The sequence below is a fragment of the Panthera pardus genome, unplaced genomic scaffold, assembly GCF_024362965.1.
Source record: "Panthera pardus isolate Hobbes unplaced genomic scaffold, ASM2436296v1 HiC_scaffold_24, whole genome shotgun sequence".
In the NCBI taxonomy this organism is placed as follows: domain Eukaryota; kingdom Metazoa; phylum Chordata; class Mammalia; order Carnivora; family Felidae; genus Panthera; species Panthera pardus.
The window spans coordinates 23,263,165-23,285,194 of record NW_026526810.1 but is presented as its reverse complement, the minus strand read 5'-3'; the positions used below and the strand labels follow the sequence as shown (position 1 = coordinate 23,285,194).

Sequence of the window (22,030 nt, the reverse complement as noted above, 5' to 3'; positions counted from 1 at the left end):
TGGGCTGTAGCAGAAGCCCTACACCACCTCTCATTCCTGGAGACTAGCAGCAGCCCTGGACTTGCACCCACCCCATGTGGCCGTGGAACTTCCTGGGCAGCACTAGTGGGTCTCAGGTTCCCATTCTCTTGAGTAGGTCAGAGCAATGCCTGGAACATAGTGGGCGCTGAACAATTCTTGTTGAATTAGTGAACTAAGTAACTAATCCCTGGCTCATCCGACTCACCTGAATGTTGTGTGATCAGAGCAACTACCGGATTTAAAAGGGCTTTGCAAAGTTTGACAGTGTTGTTTGGGCATGAGCATCCGTCATGCTCTGTGGGGTATTGCTGCTGTCTTACCAGTGGTATAACCACTGCCTTCACTCTGCAGATTCGGCCTGCCTAATACCTCTTGCATCCTCCCCCTCCTCTCCATTCCTTTGCCTGCCTCAGGACCCACCTTCTCTCCCTTGGTCACTGTCTCAGTTCTAACTTTTCACTGCTTCCTCTCTTCCCCGGTGTAATCCATCCTCTACTCAGGTGGAAGCTGGAGTGATGTTTCTGAAGCACAGATTGGGCCCTGTCACTCCCCACGTAAGACCCTTCAAGCTGCCCATGACTCTTGGGATAAGAGCTAAACCCCTGTGTTGTGCATACAAAGCCCTCCCCGGGGGAGAGGAGCTATCTCCCTCTCCACTCATCATTCATGCCCCTGGCCATTGGCACAGGCTGCTCCTCTGCCTGCAAGACCCTTCCCTGCTGCTTCCAAACCCAGTTCCTTTTCCCTCAAGGCCCTTCTCAAAGACCCTTCCCCTGGAAGCCTTCCTTCCTTGAACCCCAGCTCTGGATTGGAGGCTCCCCTAGCCTGTTCCCCAGCAACTCGGGCTCTTAGTCTCACACAGTCCCTGAGTCACTGTCTCTTATCTCCCTGTGGGCTCCCTCTACCCACTTGTCCCATTAGACTGTGAGCTCCCTGATACAGGATGTTGAGAATTTTTGTACTTGAGTTCACAGAAAGTATTAGCATTTGCTGAATGAATGAATCAATGAATGAATCAGTGAATCAATCAGTCAATGAATAAGTTGCTCCCCCCCTTTGCTGTGGAGACTCTCGGCTGGACCTTTGCGTCTGCGGTGGGAAGTGAGCAGTACAGCAGCCTCTACCTGCCCTAAGGGTGGCCTTCCTTTCTGATGTCTCACTGGGCTGTAGTCTCTTGTCCTGGAATCGCCCTCAAGATGGCCTTCCTGGCCCAGCCATGTGCCTCACAACAGCAGTAGCTGTATCTGCAGTGAGGGGTCCTGAACTGTCCCAGGAGTTTACTATAGACTGATTGGCATTGGGATCCTGAGGAGCTAAGGTCTGCAAGATCTCCCCACCTGGCTCTCAGCCCTATTCCCTGGTCCCCACCCAGCTAGAGCAGTTTGACCCTTGTCTCCCCTCCCTGCCCCTCCCCCATCAGCCCTGCTCCTCTTGACCCCGAAGACTCTTCCTGGCCTGAGCCTCCAGCACGTGAGCACTCTACAGGGAACCCAGCACTGAGTCCTCCTTCTGTGCTCCTCTGAGCTGGTCCCAGCCCTGACAGTCCTGCAGATGGTCTGGCCACCACTTTGCTCTCACAGACTCATGTCCTGGGATTTCTGGTTTGCTGGCTTAGCTTCCCTGGTGCTGACTGCCTTCCCATGAGTGTCACCTTGCTATGGATCCAGCCCTGGCTGCCCAGACTGCAAATCGAGCCAGAGTCCTAGGTGCCCTGTCCTAGAAGGGGGCTTGGGGAAGATGGGAAGGAGGAAATGTTGTCCTGTTTGGAGGGAACCCCTAAGACTGCTGTGTGCATGTGGATACAGCCACCAGAAACTGGGAGGGCCCAGGAGGTGGGTTTCTGGCTCTAGGAGATACTCGTGAGTGGGGTTCCTGGAGGGAGTGTTTCCTGGAGGAGGTGCTGGTGCCCAGTGGGGGCCAGTGAGGATGTGGAGGAGGTGACTTGGAGGGGGAGGTCCTCACCAGTGGGTAGAACAGCGTGAGTGAAATTGTCCTGGGTGCCTACTCTGCTGGGCTCTGTGCCAGCTTTGTACCCTGCCCTGTACAGCCTTCGGGTGACTATTATTAGCTCCATCTACAAGATGGGGAAATAGAAGTTCAAAGAGGCTCAGGGACTCCCCCAGGGTGACCTGCTGTCACCAAGGCATTGTCAGGCCTCTACCCCAGGTCTGGCATCTTTTCAGGCTCCTAAGTGGAGGGAGTGAGGGAGAGTCTGAGGAAGAGGGGGAGGGAGGCTGGCGCCCGCCAGAAGCGTCAAACAGCTGCTGACTGTGACTTTCCGGGGAGGGGGTGTGGATGGGGGGTGGCTTTCTGAGTTGGTCCTGTTCCTCCCTCCCTCCCCCTCCCGTGGGAGAACCCTCACGATGAGAGAGGTTCCCGCCGCGCCCCCTCCCTGGAGAGGCCGGCAGTTTGCCTTTTCAGAGGATAATTCCCCATTATACAGAGATATTTAGCCTAATAGAAGCCGACAGATCATTCAGGGCAGTAATGTACTCCGGCTTCAAGCGTTTAGTTTCCTCGGCCTGAACTCTCAGATTAAAGGCTCCTTGCTCGTGCCCGCCCCACAACGATGCCTGTGACCTTGACTGCAGTGATGGGGTAGGTTTCTCCCTCCCTCTTTCCCTCCTCCTTCTTTGCTGGCTTCCTCCTCCCTCCCTCTCTCTCTCTTTCTTGGGGAAAAAAAAAGGTATTTTCCTTCTTAAATATTCAGTCGAGAGGCTGTTGCTTAAACCCTGTATGCTCTGGGGACAGGCAGATTGTGCTTGACTGCCAGCGGGGCACGGGAACACCTGGCTGGCCCAGAACACTCGCTCAGCCACATGGGGCCAGCGGGTGTGCTGAGCCTGGTGGGCAGTCTGGATGCTGGACCCTGTAGCTGGGCGTGGGCCCATGGAAGCCGGGCAGATGGTCTTCCCCGGGCTGCGACTTCTCCCCTTCCCCCTCTGCCCACCCCCTGCCCTTGTCCCGGGGCTGGCTCCCAGGGGCCTGGCCCAGTACCCTCAGTGAATGGGAGATTCCTAGGGCAGGAGGTTTCATCTGATCCTCGGGCCTGGACATCCGGGGAAGGATCTAGGGAACACTAGTGGCTGGATTTGAGGGGCAGATGGCAGCAGAAGTGGCGCCTGACAGCCGTTCATTGATCAAGAGGGTGGCTTCCGGAGCTGTCTCGTTCTGGCCCCCGCAGGATCCACTCGTCAATTCATCCATCCAGGCTGCCCTCTGTCTTTCCTTTGTCTTACCTTCTCACCCCTCTCTCTGCTGCCCCTGCCCCCCTGTCATCTGCTCACCAGGCTGCCTTTTTGAGCTGCCTTGTGCTTCTGTACAGGCAGCAGGGGGCATGTGAAAGCACCAGGTATCTGGATTCAAGCTGGTCCCGGGTTCAAACCCGGACTCCAGGACTTACGAGCTGTTTCTGTTCTATTTAATATTTTGAATTTGGACAAGTCCCTTAATCCCTCTGAAGCTTCATTCTCTCACCTGTAAAGTAAGAGCATCCTGAGGGCTCAAGGCATGATGTGGCGAGGAGTGGCACTAGGTCTGGCAGCCCTCCCGGGCCCCTCCCCCAGATGCTTCGGCCTCTCCTACCCAGATGCCCTCTGTCCCTCTTGGCTAGAAAAAGGGAAGGTGGTCAGGAGGGGTGCCTGGCAAGGCGGCCTCTGGTTCTCCCACTCACAAGCTGCCTGTGTAAGTATGAAGGGAAGAATGAGGCCGAGTTGGAGGGACCTTTCATGAGTTCATTTTCTGGGCAAAGCCTAGTGTATGGGCACAGGTCTGATTTGAAGGAATCAACTTAAGGGGCTGTGGCTGGACTGCCAGGGGAAGACAGGGGAGGATGTAGGAGCAGGGGCCTGTGTAGCCTGGGAGGAGAAGCCATCTGGGCTGGGACTCCCCTCCCAGGTTGCCCAGGGATGGGCAGAAAGAACCTGTAGCCATCAGGGATGAGGAGTGTTGGCAGCTGGATGAAACCCCAGGTGGAGGAGAAATTTCTGCACTTTCTGGAGCAGGGGTGGTGGGATGACCACTGGGGGTGAAGGAGGGGAAGTCCCTCTTAGGTGTTTGACCACAGAGGGAACCTGGGGCTGATGTGCTATGGGAACTTGGGCTGGTCCCGTTTCTTCTCTGGGCCTCAGTTTCCTCCTCCTATAAATGAGGTTGATCATCCTGTCCTGTGTGCCTCATGGGATGGGCAGAAGATCCAGGTAGAGAATACATGGGCATGTTCAATGATCTATAATGTAGTACTAATGATAACTATCATTCTGGTCATTACCTTGCTTTCTTTCCACTCTGTGTGACACCCACTTTGATCCACGCAATCTAGCCCCGATTCATATGCTGATAGAATTAAACATGGCTGAAAGCAACCTCTCCATTTAGTGCAAAATCTCCACCCAACATACATGGTCCCCAGACCTCCACTTGCATGCCCCCAGGGACAGGGAGCTCCTCATGATGCTCCTCATGATGGGCAAAAGACTGTCTCCCTAGAATCTTTTTTTCACTGGGCTCAGTTCTGCTCTCTGGGCCACATAAATGCTAAGTGTCTTTGTCAGAGGCTTAGAGTCCTGACCAGGCCCTTGAGGCTTCCCCAGGGAACCTGGGTTCCAGGCCCACCTCTTCCTGTCAAGGCCCCAGTCAGCAGATTTCACATTATCAGAGACCTTCTATATGGGTACATAGATGCCTGGGCATGGCATTCTGGAAGTAACTGCACTGTGCACTGTCTCCAGAGCTGAAGCAATGGGCTCGCCCAGCCTCTATGTCTCCTGGCCACCAGGCTCCATGGAGTCCACGACTAGAGTCCTTGGCCACTCTCTATAGTAGTGGTTCTTGGAGCTACTCACAGAGTTTACCCCAGGTTCTGGTAACTCTCTCTTATATACTATTGTCTATTCCTAGGTCACATGGAAGGCTTTGAATAAGAGACCCTGCCTCCCTAATTGATCCCTCTTAGGCTGGACCTACCTTCAAGGCTCCATTCTAGTCTCTGCCAGAAAAGTTGTTCCAGGCAGGGCCAAGGACCAGCCTTGCTAGTGCCAGTGAGAAGCCTCCCCAGGAGCCAGTGTGACCTACTTTCCCACACTCCTGGATGTGGTTATTTAGCTAACCACTGAGTGACCCAGCCCATGGCTTTCTGCCTCCTCTGCAAGGATGTCACGAGGGCCTTGCTCATGGCTGGCTGGAATGCATTTCATCCTTTCAAACAGCTAAGAGAGGACATGCAGTTATCCCGCGAGATTCTGTGGATAACTGAAGTCAAACTTGCCATTGTCTTTCCTGTGTTCGGTGTAGCACTTCTAGAATTTCTATTAGAATGGATGTGAAGCCTACTGGTCTGAGCCCAAATTGGCTCTTTTAGCCACCCCCTCTTTTTCATTTATTTTTTAAGTTTATTTATTTATTTTGAGAGAGAGGGGGAGAGAGAGAGAGAGAGAGGGAGGCAGAGAGAGGGAGAGACAAAATCTGAAGCAGGCTCTGTGTTGTCAGCGCAGAGCCCGACATGGGGCTCGAACTCACAAACTGTGAGATCATGACCTGAGCCGAGATCAAGAGTTGGATGCTTAACCGACTGAGCCACCCAGGTGCCCCCAGCCCCCCTTTTAAAACAAAAGGGGAAGGATGCTAATATTTATAAATGCCAGTTCTTGACATATATCATTTCACTGACTCTTCATCACAGCCTTGTGTGGGAGGATTGTGGTTGCCTCTCAGAAGAGGAGGGAGCTGAGCCTTGGGAAGAGGCAGAACTTACTCAGGGTCCTGCAGCTAGCACGAGGCAGAGCTAGGGCTGCAAAGTCTGATTTTCCCCAGCCTCTGTGCTCACAGGCCCAGCCAGCTGAGGGTCTGCTCTGGGCCAGCCACCCGCCTCTCTTGTCCTGCCCGAACCTGTCTTCTTTCTTGGACAGTCTTGTCAGCCTGGGGGTGGGACCCAATCTCTGCTCCTCCCACATACCACACACAGGACCAGGGAACAGAGCAGGGGCTCTGGCAGAAAGATGCAGAAAGATGTGAGGCTCAGTATGGGCGGGGGGGGGGGGGGGGGGGAGGGCAGTTTTCATGGCCCTTGCTCATCTGCTGTGTCAGTTTCTAATGGTTTAAGTTTTACTGGGGGGGTGGTTGTAAAAGCAGGACGTGTGTGTGGTAGAAGATAGGAGTCATCCTTGATTCCTTTCCTTGCCCACTCCCTCACATCCAGCCATCTGTGGAGGGGCTCTGCTACAGCACGCACTCCGAATCTGTTGAGTCCGCCCTCAGCTGGCCCAGGCGCCACGTGACCGGCAGCTGTGACAGCCAGCCCACTGGGTCCTTGCTCTCCTACCCGCGCCTTTAAACCCAGTCTCCACTCAGCAGCCCCAGGGAACTTTTCACAATGAAGGAAAAGTCACAGCCTTTTCATCACACTGGAGGAGGGGAAGCTGAAAGCCCTTTCCTCCGTCCCGAGGGCCCAGCCTCCCTCTGCTTCATTTCTCACAGTTGCCCACACTCTGTCCACCTCATGCCAGGCCCCTGGCCTGCCTGCTGCTCCTCAGAAACACCGGGCTCCTGCCCACCTCTGCTCCCCTCCTCCTCCTGTCCAAGGAGAGACGGATTTCTTATCCTGTAGGATATGAATATATGAATTCAGGTCTGACGTCTGCAGAAAGACCTTCCCCTGACCCACCAGCTGGAGTAACCCCTAGTCCCACCCCAGGACCTCTGTCACACTACTTGGTTTGATGATCTTATTTGGACTTGTTGCTCTTTGCAATGAACTTGCTCATTTATTTGCTTATCATCTGTACCCCCATCCCCTTGAGAGTATCAAACTTGTCTGTTTTGTACCCCCACTCAATCCTCAGGACCAGCACTCACCCCCCCTCCTGTCCTGCCTATCGTACACCTAGAATATAGTAAGTGCTCAGTAAGTATTTGGAGAAAAAAATGAAAAATAACAGAAACATGGCAAGGAGAAATAGATTACACAATTGTGTATATAGGAGCAGTTAATAATGTCATGTGGGTGTGTGTGAGTGAGTGTGTGTGTGTGTGTGTGTGTGTGTGGCTTGGAATCATCTGCTCTTTTAATGAGAGGGCTGGGCCTGAGCCTGAAGCACTACATGCATGTGCATACTGGTCACACACACACAGACACACACACACACACGCATGTGCACACGTATGTGTTTCCCTGTTGGGTAGCAGCATAATCTCTGGTGAGGTGTTTCACCTTTTAGGCCTCAGTTTCTCCACCTGTGGAATGGGGCTGCTGGGGCTGGAGGTGGAGGCCTGGATGCCATGGCCTCTGGATGTCAGCCCTTGCCTGTGGAGGGACACCGTGGGCAGTGTGCCCGCTGGCCTGCCGGGCTGTACTGAGCAGGCTGGGAGGTGTTTAGATAAGTCCGCTTGTCACAGGGCTGCTTCCCGCTGACCTCTGAGGTGAGGATCTCGCCCAGGCAGGAGAGAGTGGGGCGGGGGGGGGGGGGGGCGGCAGGAAGTGGGCACAGAGGCCTGAAGACGTGAGCTTTGCTGCTAGAAGGTGGATTGCGTTCACAGTTGAGGTCTCTTGGACGCACCAGTAGCTTGACCTTGATGTGTTTTCATTTTTGTGTGCGTGCTTGCGTTTTAAAAAATATTTCAGTACATTAATTTTATTTCTTGAAACTTTTTCTTGCAATTGCCACAGAAAGAATTTTTATGAAATTTAAAAGGGAAAACACACACACACACACCTGTATTTTCACCAACCCAAGACAACAACTGTCCCCTGCCTGCCTCCTTGCCCTTTTCCTGTGAAGACAATACTGGAACCTTGCAGAACGTGTTGGGGAGGGGGGGGATAGAAGGGGCTCTTGACCTTAGACAAGTTACTTCATCTCTCTATATAGGCCTTAGTTTCCTCATCCAAAAAAAGGTAATGCATCATAATTGTGCCCTCTTACAGTTCTTATGCAGATTACATGAGTCAACGTTTATAAAGCACTTAGAAAGGTGCCTGGCGCTTAGTATGTGTTTGTTAAATAAAAGGAGTAAATAAATAGAAAGGAAGGGACACCCATAATGCTGCCATCATGGCACGAAGACGCAGCTGTGGAAGTTTGTCCTTAGGGTCAGAAATCAAGAGCTCAAGCCCTGACTCTGCCCTTAGTCCCCCATGTAACCAGGAGCACATATGGCTTCTTTAAGACTCAGCTCCTCCGTCTGTAAAATGGGTATGTCATCTGCACCCCATGAAGCTGCTACACAGGGTGAGGTGTAACAGATGCACGTGGGCTCAGTGAGCACAGGGCCCCTGCACACCACTGCAACCCAGCCCCCACCTTCATCCGTCTTCTCAGTTTTCTTGCTCAATATTGTTATAGCTCCGTGTTGCTACCAGCCTCCGTGTTTATCATTTTTAATGGCTGTGTGATATTCCATTGAGCAGAGGTGTCACAACGCACTTTGTCATCTCTATTGTGGGATGTTTAGGCAGCTTCCAGCATCTTGCTGCTATAAATAACCTTTCCGTAAACATCTCTGTGCCTGGAGCACTTCCCCTCTGATGGATGATTTCCCCAGGCAACTTCAGTGACATTCATTGAGGCTGCTTTATCGGGAGGACTGAGGGGCGGGCAGTGGGACTAGGAGCTGGGGGAACAAGGTTCTGGTTTTTCCTTTGTCTGTCTGGCACTCTCTCACACACTCTCTCTGTATGACCTTGAGCAAATCCCTTCCTTTCCCTGGACCTCAGTTTTCTTCAAGTGTTGTGGCCAGGGACTGAGAGAGGCTTGGTCCAGAGCTGTGCTGTCCCCTGTGGCAGCCACTAGCCATCTGTGGCTGTTTTTATTTAAATATAAATTAATTGAGGGGCACCTGGGTGGCTCAGTCAGTTAGACGTCCAGCTCTTGATTTTGGCTCAGGTCGTGATCTCACAGTTCATGAGTTCGGGCCCCATGACAGGCTCCATGCTGTCAGCACAGAGCCTGCTGGGAATTCTCTCTCTCTCCCTCTGTTCCTCCCTGGCTCGCGCGTGCTCGTGCTCTCTCCCCCTTTCTCTCTCTCTCTCAAAATAAATAAAAAATAAACTTTAAATAAATAAATAAATAAATAAATATTAAATAAACTTTAAAAACCAGTTTCTTAGTTAGCCACACTGTGCATGTTTCAGAATCCAGTTGTGGCTGCCGGTGGCTACCACATTGGGCAGCACAGGTATAGAACATTCCCATCATTGCGGAAAGCTCTGCAGGACTGTGCCAGTCATCATGCCTTCTTCTGGAACTAAGAAGAGGGCAAACAGCCCTTAGCTCAGAGGACTCATTAAGGACCTAACGAGACTTAGTGGCTTTCCACAGGCCAGGGCCTCTGGTAGTGTCCAGAGTCTGAAATATCCATGTCCTGTGTTTTTCTCCAAGAGAGAAGCTGGGCAAGAATATGGGCCCAAGAGAGGTGGCCCCAGCAGGGGACAGTGCCCAAGGGAGGCCGGCATGAAGACAGAGTAGGTGGTCTCCTGATTTCTCAGCCGGGAGGGCAGCTGGAGGACAGGTGCCACAGCTCTCTGTCCCTGCCTGAACACCCTTGGTTCCCTTGGGTTAAGCGCTGTCCTCTCTGGATTCTTTTAGAAGTCTGGCCTAGAGAGCAAAGATTGCTGCCTCACTCATCTTGCCCTGCGCTGGCTGCCTGGGGCCCTAAGCCCGGTTCTGGGCACTCGCTGGGAGAGGAGCTGTGAGAAGCGAGCCCACGGCACCAGGAAGAATCTGCTTCCCCCCCCACCACCACTTGACATACCCGCTCTGGCCACACCTGCCCCCTCCTCTCCCCTTCCACCTTCTGCAGTTGCTTTTCTGCAGCCTGGAGGTAGCACAGGGGCGGGGGAGAGGTACCCAGGGCAGGGGAATAGAGGAAGTAAGCGAAGAGAAACTTGGCTGGCTTTGGTCTCGCCTTTGCCGAAGCGTGGCTGCCTTCTGCCCTGCCCCCGTGCCCGATGCTCCTCTGTCCCCATATGAACCCTACTGCTCACTCTGGTTTCTCCTATTTTCCAGAGATCCCATGGCCATGTCCTGGCTGCCTTGAGTCTGTGAGGCCACACAGCCTCCCACCTGCATCTCCAGGGCTCTGTCCCTGTCCAGCCCCTGGACCAGCTTCCGAGTCTACTCCTCACCCCAGCCCGGGGACGCCTCAAGCTTCAGGACTCAGTGGGGCACAGTAGCAGTCACGGTAGGTGGCGACCCCAATCTGCTCTCTCTTGGCTCCTGGGAATACTTAGCTGAGCCTTCTTGGTCTCTGGAATAGGAAGGATACCTTTCTGAACACCATATCTGTCACCGTATCCCTTTGGTTGCACATAGCAAAAAAACTTATTTCAATAAAATACAAGTATCAGCTCATGTAACTGAAGTATCCAGAGGTAGATGGGGCTTCTGGCAGGGCTTAATCCAGCGGTTCAAACAGTGTGACCAGGACCTGTTTTCTGTCTGCATTTCTCTGCTCCCTCTTCCTTGGTGGTGGCTCCACCTCTGTGAGCATTTCACATGACATGGTCACAGGATGTCTGCCAACTGTTTCTGGGGCAGTATGCTTCCAGGTTTAAATCTGGGGTCAGGGGTGGAGACAAAATCTGCTTTCTTGATAGAACAAATAAAAGCCCTGGGGTTGATCTCTTGGGCCCTATTGGCAGGATTTGGATCATCCTGACCCCTTTAGCTGGGTCCACAGGTCTTGGAAACTTAAAGGGACTGGGGGTCAGGGTCGGTCCTTCCCCAACCATGTGACCAGGAATGAGGACAGGGTGTTTCCCCAAAGGAAGCTTGGGGTCCTGCTGGTAGAAGGAGTTGCCCCCAACTGAGGGAGGCAAATAACAAATGATCGGTGGAGTCTCCCCAGCTTGGACAGCTTAAAGTCAGTCCCAGATAGATACAGATATGCTGTGGGTCCTTGGGCAGATCCCTGTGCCTCTCTGAGCCTCAGTTTCCTTATCTGACGATGAACCTCACCTGGCAGGGGTGCTATGAGAACTACCTGAAACGATGTGTGGGAAGCACTGGTGTCTACAGCAGGTGCTCAGTAAATCCTTTCCTGTGCCCCTTCCCTTTCTCTCCTGGGGAGTTTGGAACATCCTGTTTCCTTCAAACTTGGAAGGAGCTGCATAGGAAGTATTGTCAGGATCCCTAGAAGCAAAGTCTGAGACAAGGATTTGTGAACATGAGATTCACTGAGGGTGGGCTTTTGGGAAAAGGGAGGAAGAGAAGAAGTTGGGGCAGGTATGAGAGCCCCATGAGTGAGGTCGTGGCCTTGGGCTGGTCCAGGGGGCCCTGGTATAGAGTTGACACCACAGAATTGTCCCCTAGACAAGGTGGCCAGGCGTTTGTACCCCTGTATCAATCAGTCACTGACTGTGGGCCGTTCCTGCGGTGCCTGTGGGTGGCCCCCATTTGCAGAGGGCAATTCTCTGGAGAAGGGGGTGCAGTGAGCTGAAGAGGGGCTCTGAGAAGGCACCACTTAATACAGGAAGGCAGGATCCGTGTCCCTGGCCTGGCCAGTCCTAGAGGAGCCCTGCTCTGCTGCCTCCTCTGGCTTTTGCTCCTCTGGCCCCAGACAGCAATGCCAGTCCCTTCCACTCACCTTTCAAGAATCTTTTTCCACCCCAGGCCTCCGTGTCCTCCCTGTGCCCCCTGCCTCTTCCCTAATCATTCTTCTTTCCTCCCTTCAACTTTAGCCAGTCATGCAGTTCCCCCACCTACTATGCCCTTCCTTGCTCTCTACCCCATCCTCTTTTTCAGGCCTGTGTGGGTCCCTCCCTCTCTGCTCACTGCTCCAGCCAATGTTTATCTCTTTTAGTCCTTCCTCCAGCTCCACCCTTTTTACAGACGGAAAGGCCAAGGCCCAGTGTGTACTTCCTCACGAATACTTTGTGGGTTCCTACAGCAGTGCCAGAGTGTGTTGCTCTCTTTGCCTTGGCCACTAGGAAGCTCATAGCTGGTTTGTGGCCCATTTCTGAGAAGTGCTGAGGATGCTGGCATACATACAGTTGCTCAGTCGTCTTCCCTCTGACTTCTCTCTCATTTTCTCCTTTTTCTGATTTCTTTTCTTATTTTTCAGCTTGTGCTTTCTCGGCAGCCTCAAACTCTTTTAGAAGGTGGTGGGGTATAAAGAACCAAGAGTGGCCTTGGTTAAAACATTCAGCCAAATACTAGGCTTTCCCCTTCCTAAGGGTAGCTGGGGTGGGAGAGTCACCCCCAGGCCTAGGGCTCAGCCTGTCCCCAAGGAGACACCAAAGCCTGACCACGGTAGCCCCGGCATATCACCCATCCTGCCCTCCGTGGGTCGGGAATGACATTGTTCTGCTTCCTACCCTTTTCCCTCCCCCCTTTTCATCTTATCAGAAGCTAATGAAAGAGGCTGGGAAACCCAATCCTCTGGTAATTAAATTTACTTAACGGGTATTCAAGTGGAGTAATGAGAAGTTTAATGCAGTGATTAGATTTTTCTTTAATTAATTAAAATGAGAACCATGTGTCTTGCCAGCAAACCAACTTGACCCTCTGCTTGGAGAGTAGCAGCCAGGGATGGTGGGGGGCTTGGCTGCGTGGCTGGGGGCTGCAGGGTGGATGCAGACCCCTGCCCTGACACCATAGTTCCTGGAAGTGAGCCTAGCTCTGATGTCCACCCAGGGCCGTCTCTGACCCCACTCCCATTTCTGATCCCTGCGAGTGCCAAGACCAGGTAGGCCCCGAGTCTCCCAGGGCCGAGGGATCCAACAGTCCCCACACTCAGGCAGCTGAAAGTGGACCCAGAATGGAGGTTTCAGAGGGGGGTCGGCAAGCGTGGCTTAAAGCAAAGAGCACAAAGGAGGGATTTGAGGCACTGCGACAGATGGAGGCATTTTGGGATCACATTTCAATGCACGGGCCAGTGGACACCTTCACCTGCCTGTTGTCAGACCTGGGTTTACCTCCGTTGGCTTTATCAGGGCTAATGGAGTGAGGGCAGTGGGGTGGATAATCGAGAAATCTGAGATAACCCACAAAACACTTCTCCTTGACTTGGGAGTGCAGTGATGCCAGAAGGCTGACCATCCTTGCTGTGTTTCTGAAGGCCGGTTAGGAATGCAAGGAAGTACTCCCCCCACACCGGCCCCTGAGCTGCCTCTGCGGGGGTCAGGTGGTGGCTCGGGTAATGGGAATATGAGAATCCCGGCATAGCTGTCTGGAATGGAGCACAGAACGGTCCTCGCCAGGGTAGAGGGTGGGCATAATGAGGACTGAGAAGACAGGTTGCAGCTCCCCAGGGGCAGAATATGTTGTTTTCAAGCAGTGGGTAAGGCTAGGGGGAGTCCTGAGCCCTTCATGGTGAAGAGGCAGAGAACTTCCTTTATTGAGCCTTGACCCTACACCCACACTGAACCTTGATCCTGGGCAGACTGAACCTTGATCCCAGTCCTAGACTGAACACTGATCCCAGCCCCACACTTAGCCCAGCATTGTCACGCATATACCAGCTGAGTAACAGGTGCTGGGGTGGGAGGGGTGAGGGGCCCTATTTGTCCATCCTCACTGCCAGCTCTCCTGCCTGTGGGCAGGACTCCTGTGCCAGGCCCCTCACTAGTCCCTGGAATGGCCAAGATGAGTCAGACATGGTCCCTGCCCACAGGGCCGGTGGGGGAGGCGACAAGCAAACAGGCACTGAGTGATCAGAGCTGAGGTGGGGGAGGCCCAGAGGGCTGAGGGCCCAGGATCTGTACTAAGAACTTCCTCTGAAGGCAGGTGGGAGGGGGAGGTGCTGGAGGCGGGCCAGTGGGGAGGCTGACACTGGTCTGCAAGAGGTGAAGAGGATGGTGCCAGTGGGGGGCAGCAGGGGTGCTAGGGTGAGGGATTCTCCCTCCTCCCCCCCCCCCCCGCCCCCTAAGAACTAGCTGTGACTCCTCCAGGCCATCCTCAGCTCTGGGGGAACCAAGGGACTCATGTGTGGGGAGGGTTGATGGAGTGCCCGGCACTGGGCTGATAACGTTACCTTACAAGGAAAGCATGTTTATCCATTGCATGAGGAGGAAACGAGGTGTGCAGTGACTGGCCTAATGCTACACGGCTGGCCGGGTGGGGTGGGTTCCCAGTGCTCGCCTGCCTGCGGGCCTGCACACTGCTGTTCTGTGGTCTGCAGGGGAATGAACTTACCCTGGGGGGCAGGAGTCAGCTGACTCCTCCACTCCCACCTGGGCGAATACAGCCCCAGCACTGGTGGGGGCTGGGGGTTCGGTGCTTGAGCCGGGGCCAGTCAGACTGGCGTGTGGGGCTTCCTGATGCGGCTGGAGCAGGAGCAGGGAGTGAGGGAAGAGAGGAGGGTCCTGTCTGGGTAGGGGACTAGCCCCAGGAACGAGGGTCTTCTGCTTTCTTCACCCCCCACTCCTCCCCTCTGCTAATCCCTCCCTCTAGATTCCTCTTCCAGTCCATTTCCCTTCTTCTTCTTTCCTTTCTGAAAAACCAGGCCTAGAGAAACCACCCAGCCAGCTGCCCACCGCTCCCATGTGGGGGAGGGACCTGCTCAAGACCGTGGGGCTCTGCCTCTCTTAGGTCTTTAAGGTAGAGTCTGAAATCACGTTATCATGAACGTAAACACAAGGATTGCATTTGCATACTTTTCCTGGCCATGCGCACACACCAGTTCATGCTGCACAGGTAGATGCGCCCAGGAAGCCACCCCTCTGTCCCAGGCACCATGCTGCCCCAGATGTGTTCATCTCTCCTCCCTGGATTCTGGGTGTGGTAAATCACTGCCTCATTTAATTCTCTCAGCAGCCTGGGAGGTTATTTATACAGGTGAGGGAACCAGGCAAGGTCAGGAACTAGGCCCCAGTCACACCACCAAGTGCAAAGGTGAAGCTTGCCTGACAAGCTCAGATCCTAGGCCAAGCCACCCCTCCAGACTACCCCCACCTCGCCTCTGGGCAGTTCCCCCTCCCTCTTTCTCTCCCCAAACCTCCCCCAAACCCCTCCGCATCCACTGCCACTTCGCTCCTTGCTGCATCCTCCAGCCAGATCCAAGGACTCTTTCCCAGGGCTCCCCACACGTTCCCACCTCCAGGCCCTTGTCCAAGCTGTTCCAGGCCCCTGAATTCCCCTCCCCAACTCCATCTGCTCCAGCCCCCTTCGTCTTACTAGGCTGGGCCCAAATGATGCCACTTCTTTCATGGAGACACCCTGTCTGCTCTCGCTCCGATCAGAAGTCACCCCCCCACCCCTGCCCAGCACCATCCTCCAGCTCTTTCCTCCCCCCCCCCCCCCATCTTAGGCTCTTGGCTTTCCTGTGTCTGACCTTGCATCTGTGTGAAAGGCAGGGCCCTGGCTTCCCAGGCCAGTTACCCCCAGAGCCTGGCGCACAGAAGCTGCACAGGAGGTAGCGGGGTCCTTGTCTTGGGAGGGGCTGCACCTCTACAAACTCATCCCTTTCCTCGGCAGTTCTGGCTCAGACGGCCTCTCACAGCAGTGGCCCCAGCCCCCTGAGGAGACCAGCCCCGTGGCCTGCCAGATGCTCACTGTAGCCCTGGCTGGTGAGGACGGGGGGCAGGCTTCTGGCCCCAGCAGACCTCCCTGTGCCCAAGTCCTGGGGGGCGAGAACAAGGCAAACCCCACCTTTGGGGTTCACAGGAAAGTCTTGGGGCCACCAGGTACAGGTACCAGGGTGGTCCAGTGCTGGTGGATGGCTGCACGGGCACTCTGCCTGGCTCTACTCACTGGCTCTGCTGATGACTGGCTATGTGACTTAGAACAAGTCATGTAGTCTTCCCGTGCCTCAGTTTCCTCATCTGTTAAATGAGGTGATGACAAACCTACCTAGGGTTGCTCTAAGGATTAAGCGAGTCAATACAGTGTACAGCACATAGCACAGCCCTAACACAAACATACTGCGTGTGCGTCCTGGCAGTTGACTGTCACCATCACTATGGGAGGGAGCCTGGAGGCTGCGTAGGGCCCAGCATTCAGGGAGAGTTTCCAGTAGGTGGTGACACATGAGCACCAACTTGAAAGATGAGGCTCAGGGGCAGTGAAGGACATACCCAGACGAGGGAACCACACAGATGAAGACCCAGAGGCAGTTTGGGGGACATACGAGGGATCTGGCTGTGTCTAGACTTAAGGTTGGAATAGACCAGGAGGCGATCCCAGCTGGTGGTACACAAAGGCTGTGTCCTGAGGGACCCTGGGTCCACACTGAGGGGTTTAGTCCTACTGCCTGTGAAGGGCCATGAAAGGGGGTACTTTTTCCCCTTTCTTTCTTTTTTCATATTTGCTCATGCAAAAACATTGAAACAGTACAGAAGTGTGTCCTGTTAAGTATGGAAGTTCCCTCTTTGCCCTTAAATCTTATTCTGCCAAGGTCTGGTGTACCTCTTTCCAGAACTTTTTCTGTGCCTTACAAACCTATTTATTGTATATTACTTTTTTTTTTAAAGATTTTATTTTTAAGTTATCCCTACACCCCTTGTGGGGCTCACACTCAACCCCAAGATCAAAAGTTGCACACTCCACCGACTGAGCCAGCCAGGTGCCTCTGTATATTCCTTTTAAAAAAATGGAATAGTATTATGCACATTATTCCATAACTTCCATTTTTCACTTCCCAGTGTGTTGTGGGCATCTGTCAGTGTCCCAGCATACGGGTGTGTGGTATTTTTAATGGTTGCCTAATATTCCCTTGTTTGGACATAGTGTAATTTATGTAACTGTTCCTGGGTTGATGGATCTTTAGGTTGTCTTCAGTTTTTCACTCTTGCAAATAATGCTTCAGTGACCATCCTTGCGTATCTGTCTTGCTGACATGTGTAAGCATTTGTGTGGGATTGATTTCTAGGCATGGAATTGCCCGGGTGAAGGGTATGTTTATTAAATTTTGCTGGGTAGTGCCACAGTGCTCTTCCAAAGGGCCAGGCCAGGTTATGCTCCCGCTCTCAGTATCTGTGGGTGGCCATTTCCCCATGCCGTCCTCTGCACTGAACATTATCAAGCTTTTTAATTTTTGCTAATCCAGGAAATCGTCTTGCTGTGGTTTCAGCACTCACTTGCCTTCTCCCCAGCGAGGCTGAGCATCTTTTCATGCGGTTATGGACCATTTGTGTTTCCTCCTCTGTGAATTGACTGTTCATATCCTTTGCTCATTTTTCTTTCTTTTTTTCTTTTTCCTTTTTCTTATTGATATAAAGGAGCTTTTAGATTATTAGGAATTTTAAAACTTCTTGTCTGTTGTGCGTGTTGAAAATATGTTCCCTAGTCTGCTGTTTGTCTTTTTAACTTTGTTTATGGTCTCTTTGGCCGTATAGAAGCTTTAGATCTTTATTTAGTCAAATCTGTCAGACTTCTCCTCAGGGCTCGTGAGTTTCACATCCTGCTTGGCCAGCCTTCCTGGAAGGGTTTTAAGTGGAGGTCAGATGGGTGACTGGGTAAGGTCACTCTGATTGCCACTGTGAGGAGCACGGGTGGAAGGGGGACAGCAAGAGGATAGGAAGCAGCTGAGACCTTTGTGCTGGGGTGGGGGTAGGGGAAAACGGGAAAAAGGTGAGTTTGGGAAATATTCCGGGATCGACTGCCCATGATGATAGGATGCGAGGATGAGAGAGGGAGAGAAAAAGGACTTTGGGGTGATGCCCGGGTGTATGGCTAAATCGGGGACAGGATTAGGGAGGGAAATGCCCGCAGGTGCACATGAGTACTCACCTTGGCAGGAGCACGGCACATATGAATACACATACGCACACGCATGTACGTGCTTCAAGTTCTGGAGATTGGTGTCTAGACTGTGGCTCCATGGAGGGGGTACAGTGTGGGCTCTACTCTGTGGATTATCTGTTCTCTGCCAGGTACTGTAGGCAGCATCACACACGCGCACTCTGTAATCTGAACTACCATATGAAGTATATTTTACAGATGAAGAACCAGACCCAGAGAGGTTAAGTAACTTGCTCAAGGCCACAGAGCTAGTAAGTAACAGAAAGGGGATTTTTCTCAACAACTTAGATCTGACCACCCAGACAGAATACCCACCAACATCATTGAGGAGCCTTTCATTCATTTCTAACCTGACCAACCCAGTTTTATCGGGACTCTTAGGATGAGTGCTGGAACCAGACTGCATGGGTGGGAAATGCAGCCCCATTCCTTACAAGCCAAGTTACTTTGCCTCTCCGTGCCTCGGTTTCCCCATTCTGAAAATGTAGACGATCACAGTACTCACCTTGTGGGGTGTTGTTGGAGATTAAATGTGTTAGCACCTATGAAGTGCTGAGCCCCCTCGGGGCTCATTGGATGCTCTCCACAATGACTCCGATGATGATGATAGCAAGGTGTTCACCTCACCTGCATCTATCCCTCTTTTCAATCTTCTTCCTCCTCCATTTTCCCTCCACCTGTCACCTCTCTCCTATGCCAGATCTTCCCCGTGGGAACTTCTTTCAACATTTGCCTTTGAACCTCTGTACTCTGTTTTCAGCCCCCAAGCCCTCCAAAGACAGTGAATTAAAGTCCAGTCATTCAGCAAAAACCATTCAGAGGAGAACGATTCATTCTGCACTCAGGGAATCCTCCCCCAAGCAGTTCTAGTCAGGCATTTTCTGCAAGCCCATGCATTCATCCCAACATTATCTGGTCTCTGAGAACCAGACCATAACATCCAGATCTAAAACTCCTTCCTCCCTGAGTATAGACACTCAGGTGTACTTTCGAGGTGGGGGGTCTGAGCTGACCCCAGGCCAGCCAGCTCTCCACTCTAGCCATGAGCCATCACTGGATCCCTGACCCCAGGATGAGTCATTCTCAGAATCGTTGGCCAGAAAACTTGCCCATAGGAAACAAAAAGCAGAGAGCACAGCAAATTCTGAGCACATTTTCTTCCCACGAGCATATCTAAGCACATCCTGTGGCTGTGAGGGGTGGGTGCAAGGTGTTCAAACCAGGGTAAAACCTCAGGTCTGCACCCAATTAAAAATTTATCACTGAAATCACCAAACTCACCATTAAGGATTTCTCATCATTGAAATAAACTCCCAGGTAAAGAAATCCTTGTGGTAAAGAATGGAGCAGTTATTGCCTGTTTCTTGTAGGATTTTGTTTTCATATGCATGTTACCAGTCACATCTGTTTATTTTTGACCCAACGGATGGCAGAACTCACTCCAGTCCTTCCCAGGGGACTGTTATACCTGACTATGGACCTGCCCCCCCTCCCCCACCCCAAGGCCCTGACAGAAGATTCTTTATGACTGCTTTGGGGAAGCCTGGTCACCATGTCCCCAGGTTCCACCAAGCCTGGCTTTGTCCCAAGGGCTTCTTCAACACCTTCCCCCACCTCCAACCCAAGCCCCCTTCCCCAGCATACCATAGTACCTTTATAGGGTGCTGTGCCATGCTGTGATTTCCAACTAGCCTGGCCAAAGTTCAAAGCCAGATGAGCCTTTGGAGACACATTGACACCAGCATCGGTGCTCATACTTAAGAACCTTCTCAAGTTTGCCCTTATGATAGAAGGGTCTTTCTAATGGCGTCAAGGAAGCCGTGTTGTACCCTTTTTGTTTTTCAGGAGGGGTGGAGGGGAGGGAGTATATTCTACTACAGCCAGATCTTACTTCTTGGAAAAATTGAGGAAGTCATAGGGGCATTTGTGGACATTAGGGGATTTCCCCTCAGGTCGCTTGACAGAGCCTGTTGTTTTCTTGAGGGACTGTCTCTTCTGCCTATTCCCTGCGTGGTCCCACAGAAGCACACAACATTTAAGGTGATAATTGCCAAAGTAAAGTGCCGATAAGTTCAAAATATAAGTGTATAATTAAGCTTGAAGCTTGCTGTCATTCGTGGCTCCAGGGCCACGAGTCAGAGTCCCCCACCCCCAGTTGTCAATCCAGGGCAGACTCATAGGGGGCCCCAGGGCCTTTCTAGAGCTGATCCTAGACCTGAGTCAGGGGCAGAGCTCTGAGGATGCCCCAGCCTTTGTTCTAAAGTGCATTTCAAGCCCTTGAATGTAAGCCAAGGCCCCACTGTCATGGAGATGCTACCGCTTGCCTCTGCTCACACCTCCCTTCTCCAGATGGGAATTGCCCTGCTGGTGGATCCTGCTATAGGCCCTGAAACTTCCCCCTTTTCCTTGTGGATAGAGAGCCCTTCAAACTTGGGATTGACATATTTCTGCCCCCCACTGAAATCCTAGTTATTTAGGGGCTCCCAAATGGAGCTTAGTTCTCTCACTCAGAAAGTCATCAAGCATCCCCTCAAACCAAATACAGGTCATGTGCCCCAAGTGGCCAGGGGTGATATGGTAGGAAAGACAAGATTGTGCTAAACCAACAGGTTTTTTAGGAACTCTTGGTGATTTAGTGCAACAAAGGTTCCCTTATTCTTTCTTCCTTTATTTACAGTATATCCTTTGTTTCCGTTATATATCCAGTGTGGGAAGTGGGGAGGGTGGCAGACTCTGGTCCATACGTCATGCAGGGGCCCAGGCCGATAGAAGCTCCACCATCTTGTAGCTGTCCTACCTGGAACACATGGTCTCTTCCAGTCACTGTGGCAAAGAAGAGAAAGTGGTAGAGTCTTAAATGCTTTGGCCCAGCAATGACACACACCACTTTTGTTCATAGCCCACTGACCAAAACTTCTCATATAGCCTCAACTCACTGCAAGGGGGGGCTGAGAAAGTGTAGGGGACACTATGCTGGGATGGAGGAAATGCACCCAGACGTTAGTGAGCAGTAAAATCCTCTGTACAAGGGGTATTATGGGACCACTAAGAGCAAGGGTTTCAGAAGACCCAAGGCCATGACTTTGGCTCATTCTTTCCACTTGGGGCGGCCGAGGCCAGGGAAACCCAGAGTGTCTGGCAGGGCCTGATAAGAAAAGCTTTGGGATACTGAGCAACCAGAACTCTCATATGTTGCTGGTGAGACTGCAATATGGGGCACAGCCACTTCAGAAAACAGTTTGGTAAAAAAAAAAAAGAAAGAAAGAAAGAAAGAAAAAGAAAAGAGAAGACAAACCGTTTGGCAGTTTCCTATAAAGTTAAAAATATGTTTACCATATAACCCAGCAATCCTAATGCTAGGGATTTACCCAAGAGAAGTAACAACTTATGTTCACATAAAAACCTGTATGTGAATATTTATAGTGGCTTTATTCATAGTCACCAAAAGCTGGAAACAGCCCAAATGTCCTTCAGCTAGTGAATGGGTAAACAATTGAATACTATTCAGCAATAAAAAAGAATGAAATTTGGAACAACAGAGAAACAACAAAGGTAAATCTCCAATGCATTATATGCTAAATGAATAAAGCCAGGCTCCAAAGGATACATACAGATAAAGCCATTTGTATGCCATTCTGGAAAAGGCAAAACTATAGAGACAGAAAATAGATCAGTGGTTGTTAGGGGCTGGGGTTGGGGAGGAGTTGACTACAAAAAGCACGTGGAGACTTTTCGGGTGGTAGAATTGTTCTAGACCTTGAATGTGGTAGTGGTAACATGGCTGCATGCAGCTGTCAGAACTCACAGAACTGCACTGGAAAGTGTAGATTTTACTCTAGGTAAATTGTAGCTCAATTAACCTGCCTGGAAAAAAAAATGCTTGCTGTGAGGTTGTTGAGACAGGGAAACTGGAGTGACAGATCAGTCAGAGTAGCGTGACTCGGGTTAGGAGGGCCGCCCTCATACAGAGGTCAGGGAGGGCTTTCTGAGGACTGAACCTGGACACTTGGATGAGGAGAAGGAGCCAGGCCTGTGAGGATCAGGAGGAGGTGGGGGCCAGCAGAGAGAGGCTGGTGCTGTGCCAGGGAGGAGGCGAAGGCAGGGGCTTCCATTCTCTCTGGGCATGATGGCACCACTGGGGGACATACATAGAAGGTGACCGAAACTCTGATGTGGGTCAGGCAGCCCAGGGAGCAGGGCAGGGCAAGGGGGGCAGGCAGGAAACAGCAGCTTGTGACCACGTGCAGGAGGAGGACCATGTGGTGGAGGGGTGCCCTGACAAGGAGGAGAGGGGTCAGGGAGCCTCCTGCAGGGAGGAGTGGTCAGCCAGCCAG

The 22,030-nt window shown here is 52.2% G+C and overlaps 2 protein-coding genes across 2 annotated transcripts in view; both read left to right on the top strand.

Annotated features, from left to right (window-relative positions):
- Positions 1-10,137, top strand: part of LOC128772809 (translation initiation factor IF-2-like) — a 120,600-nt gene extending 110,463 nt beyond the window's left edge. The window contains exon 5 of the mRNA XM_053888717.1: positions 10,023-10,137. Within this exon, the coding sequence (XP_053744692.1) occupies positions 10,023-10,053 (31 nt within the window). The 3' untranslated portion in view covers positions 10,054-10,137. The remainder of the gene's footprint in view (positions 1-10,022) is intronic.
- The window catches only part of LINGO1 (leucine rich repeat and Ig domain containing 1), a 75,777-nt gene continuing 63,835 nt past the window's right edge, over positions 10,089-22,030 (top strand). Inside the window, exon 1 of the mRNA XM_019441377.2 lies at positions 10,089-10,197. The gene's annotated coding sequence lies outside the window, so the exon portion shown is untranslated. The remainder of the gene's footprint in view (positions 10,198-22,030) is intronic.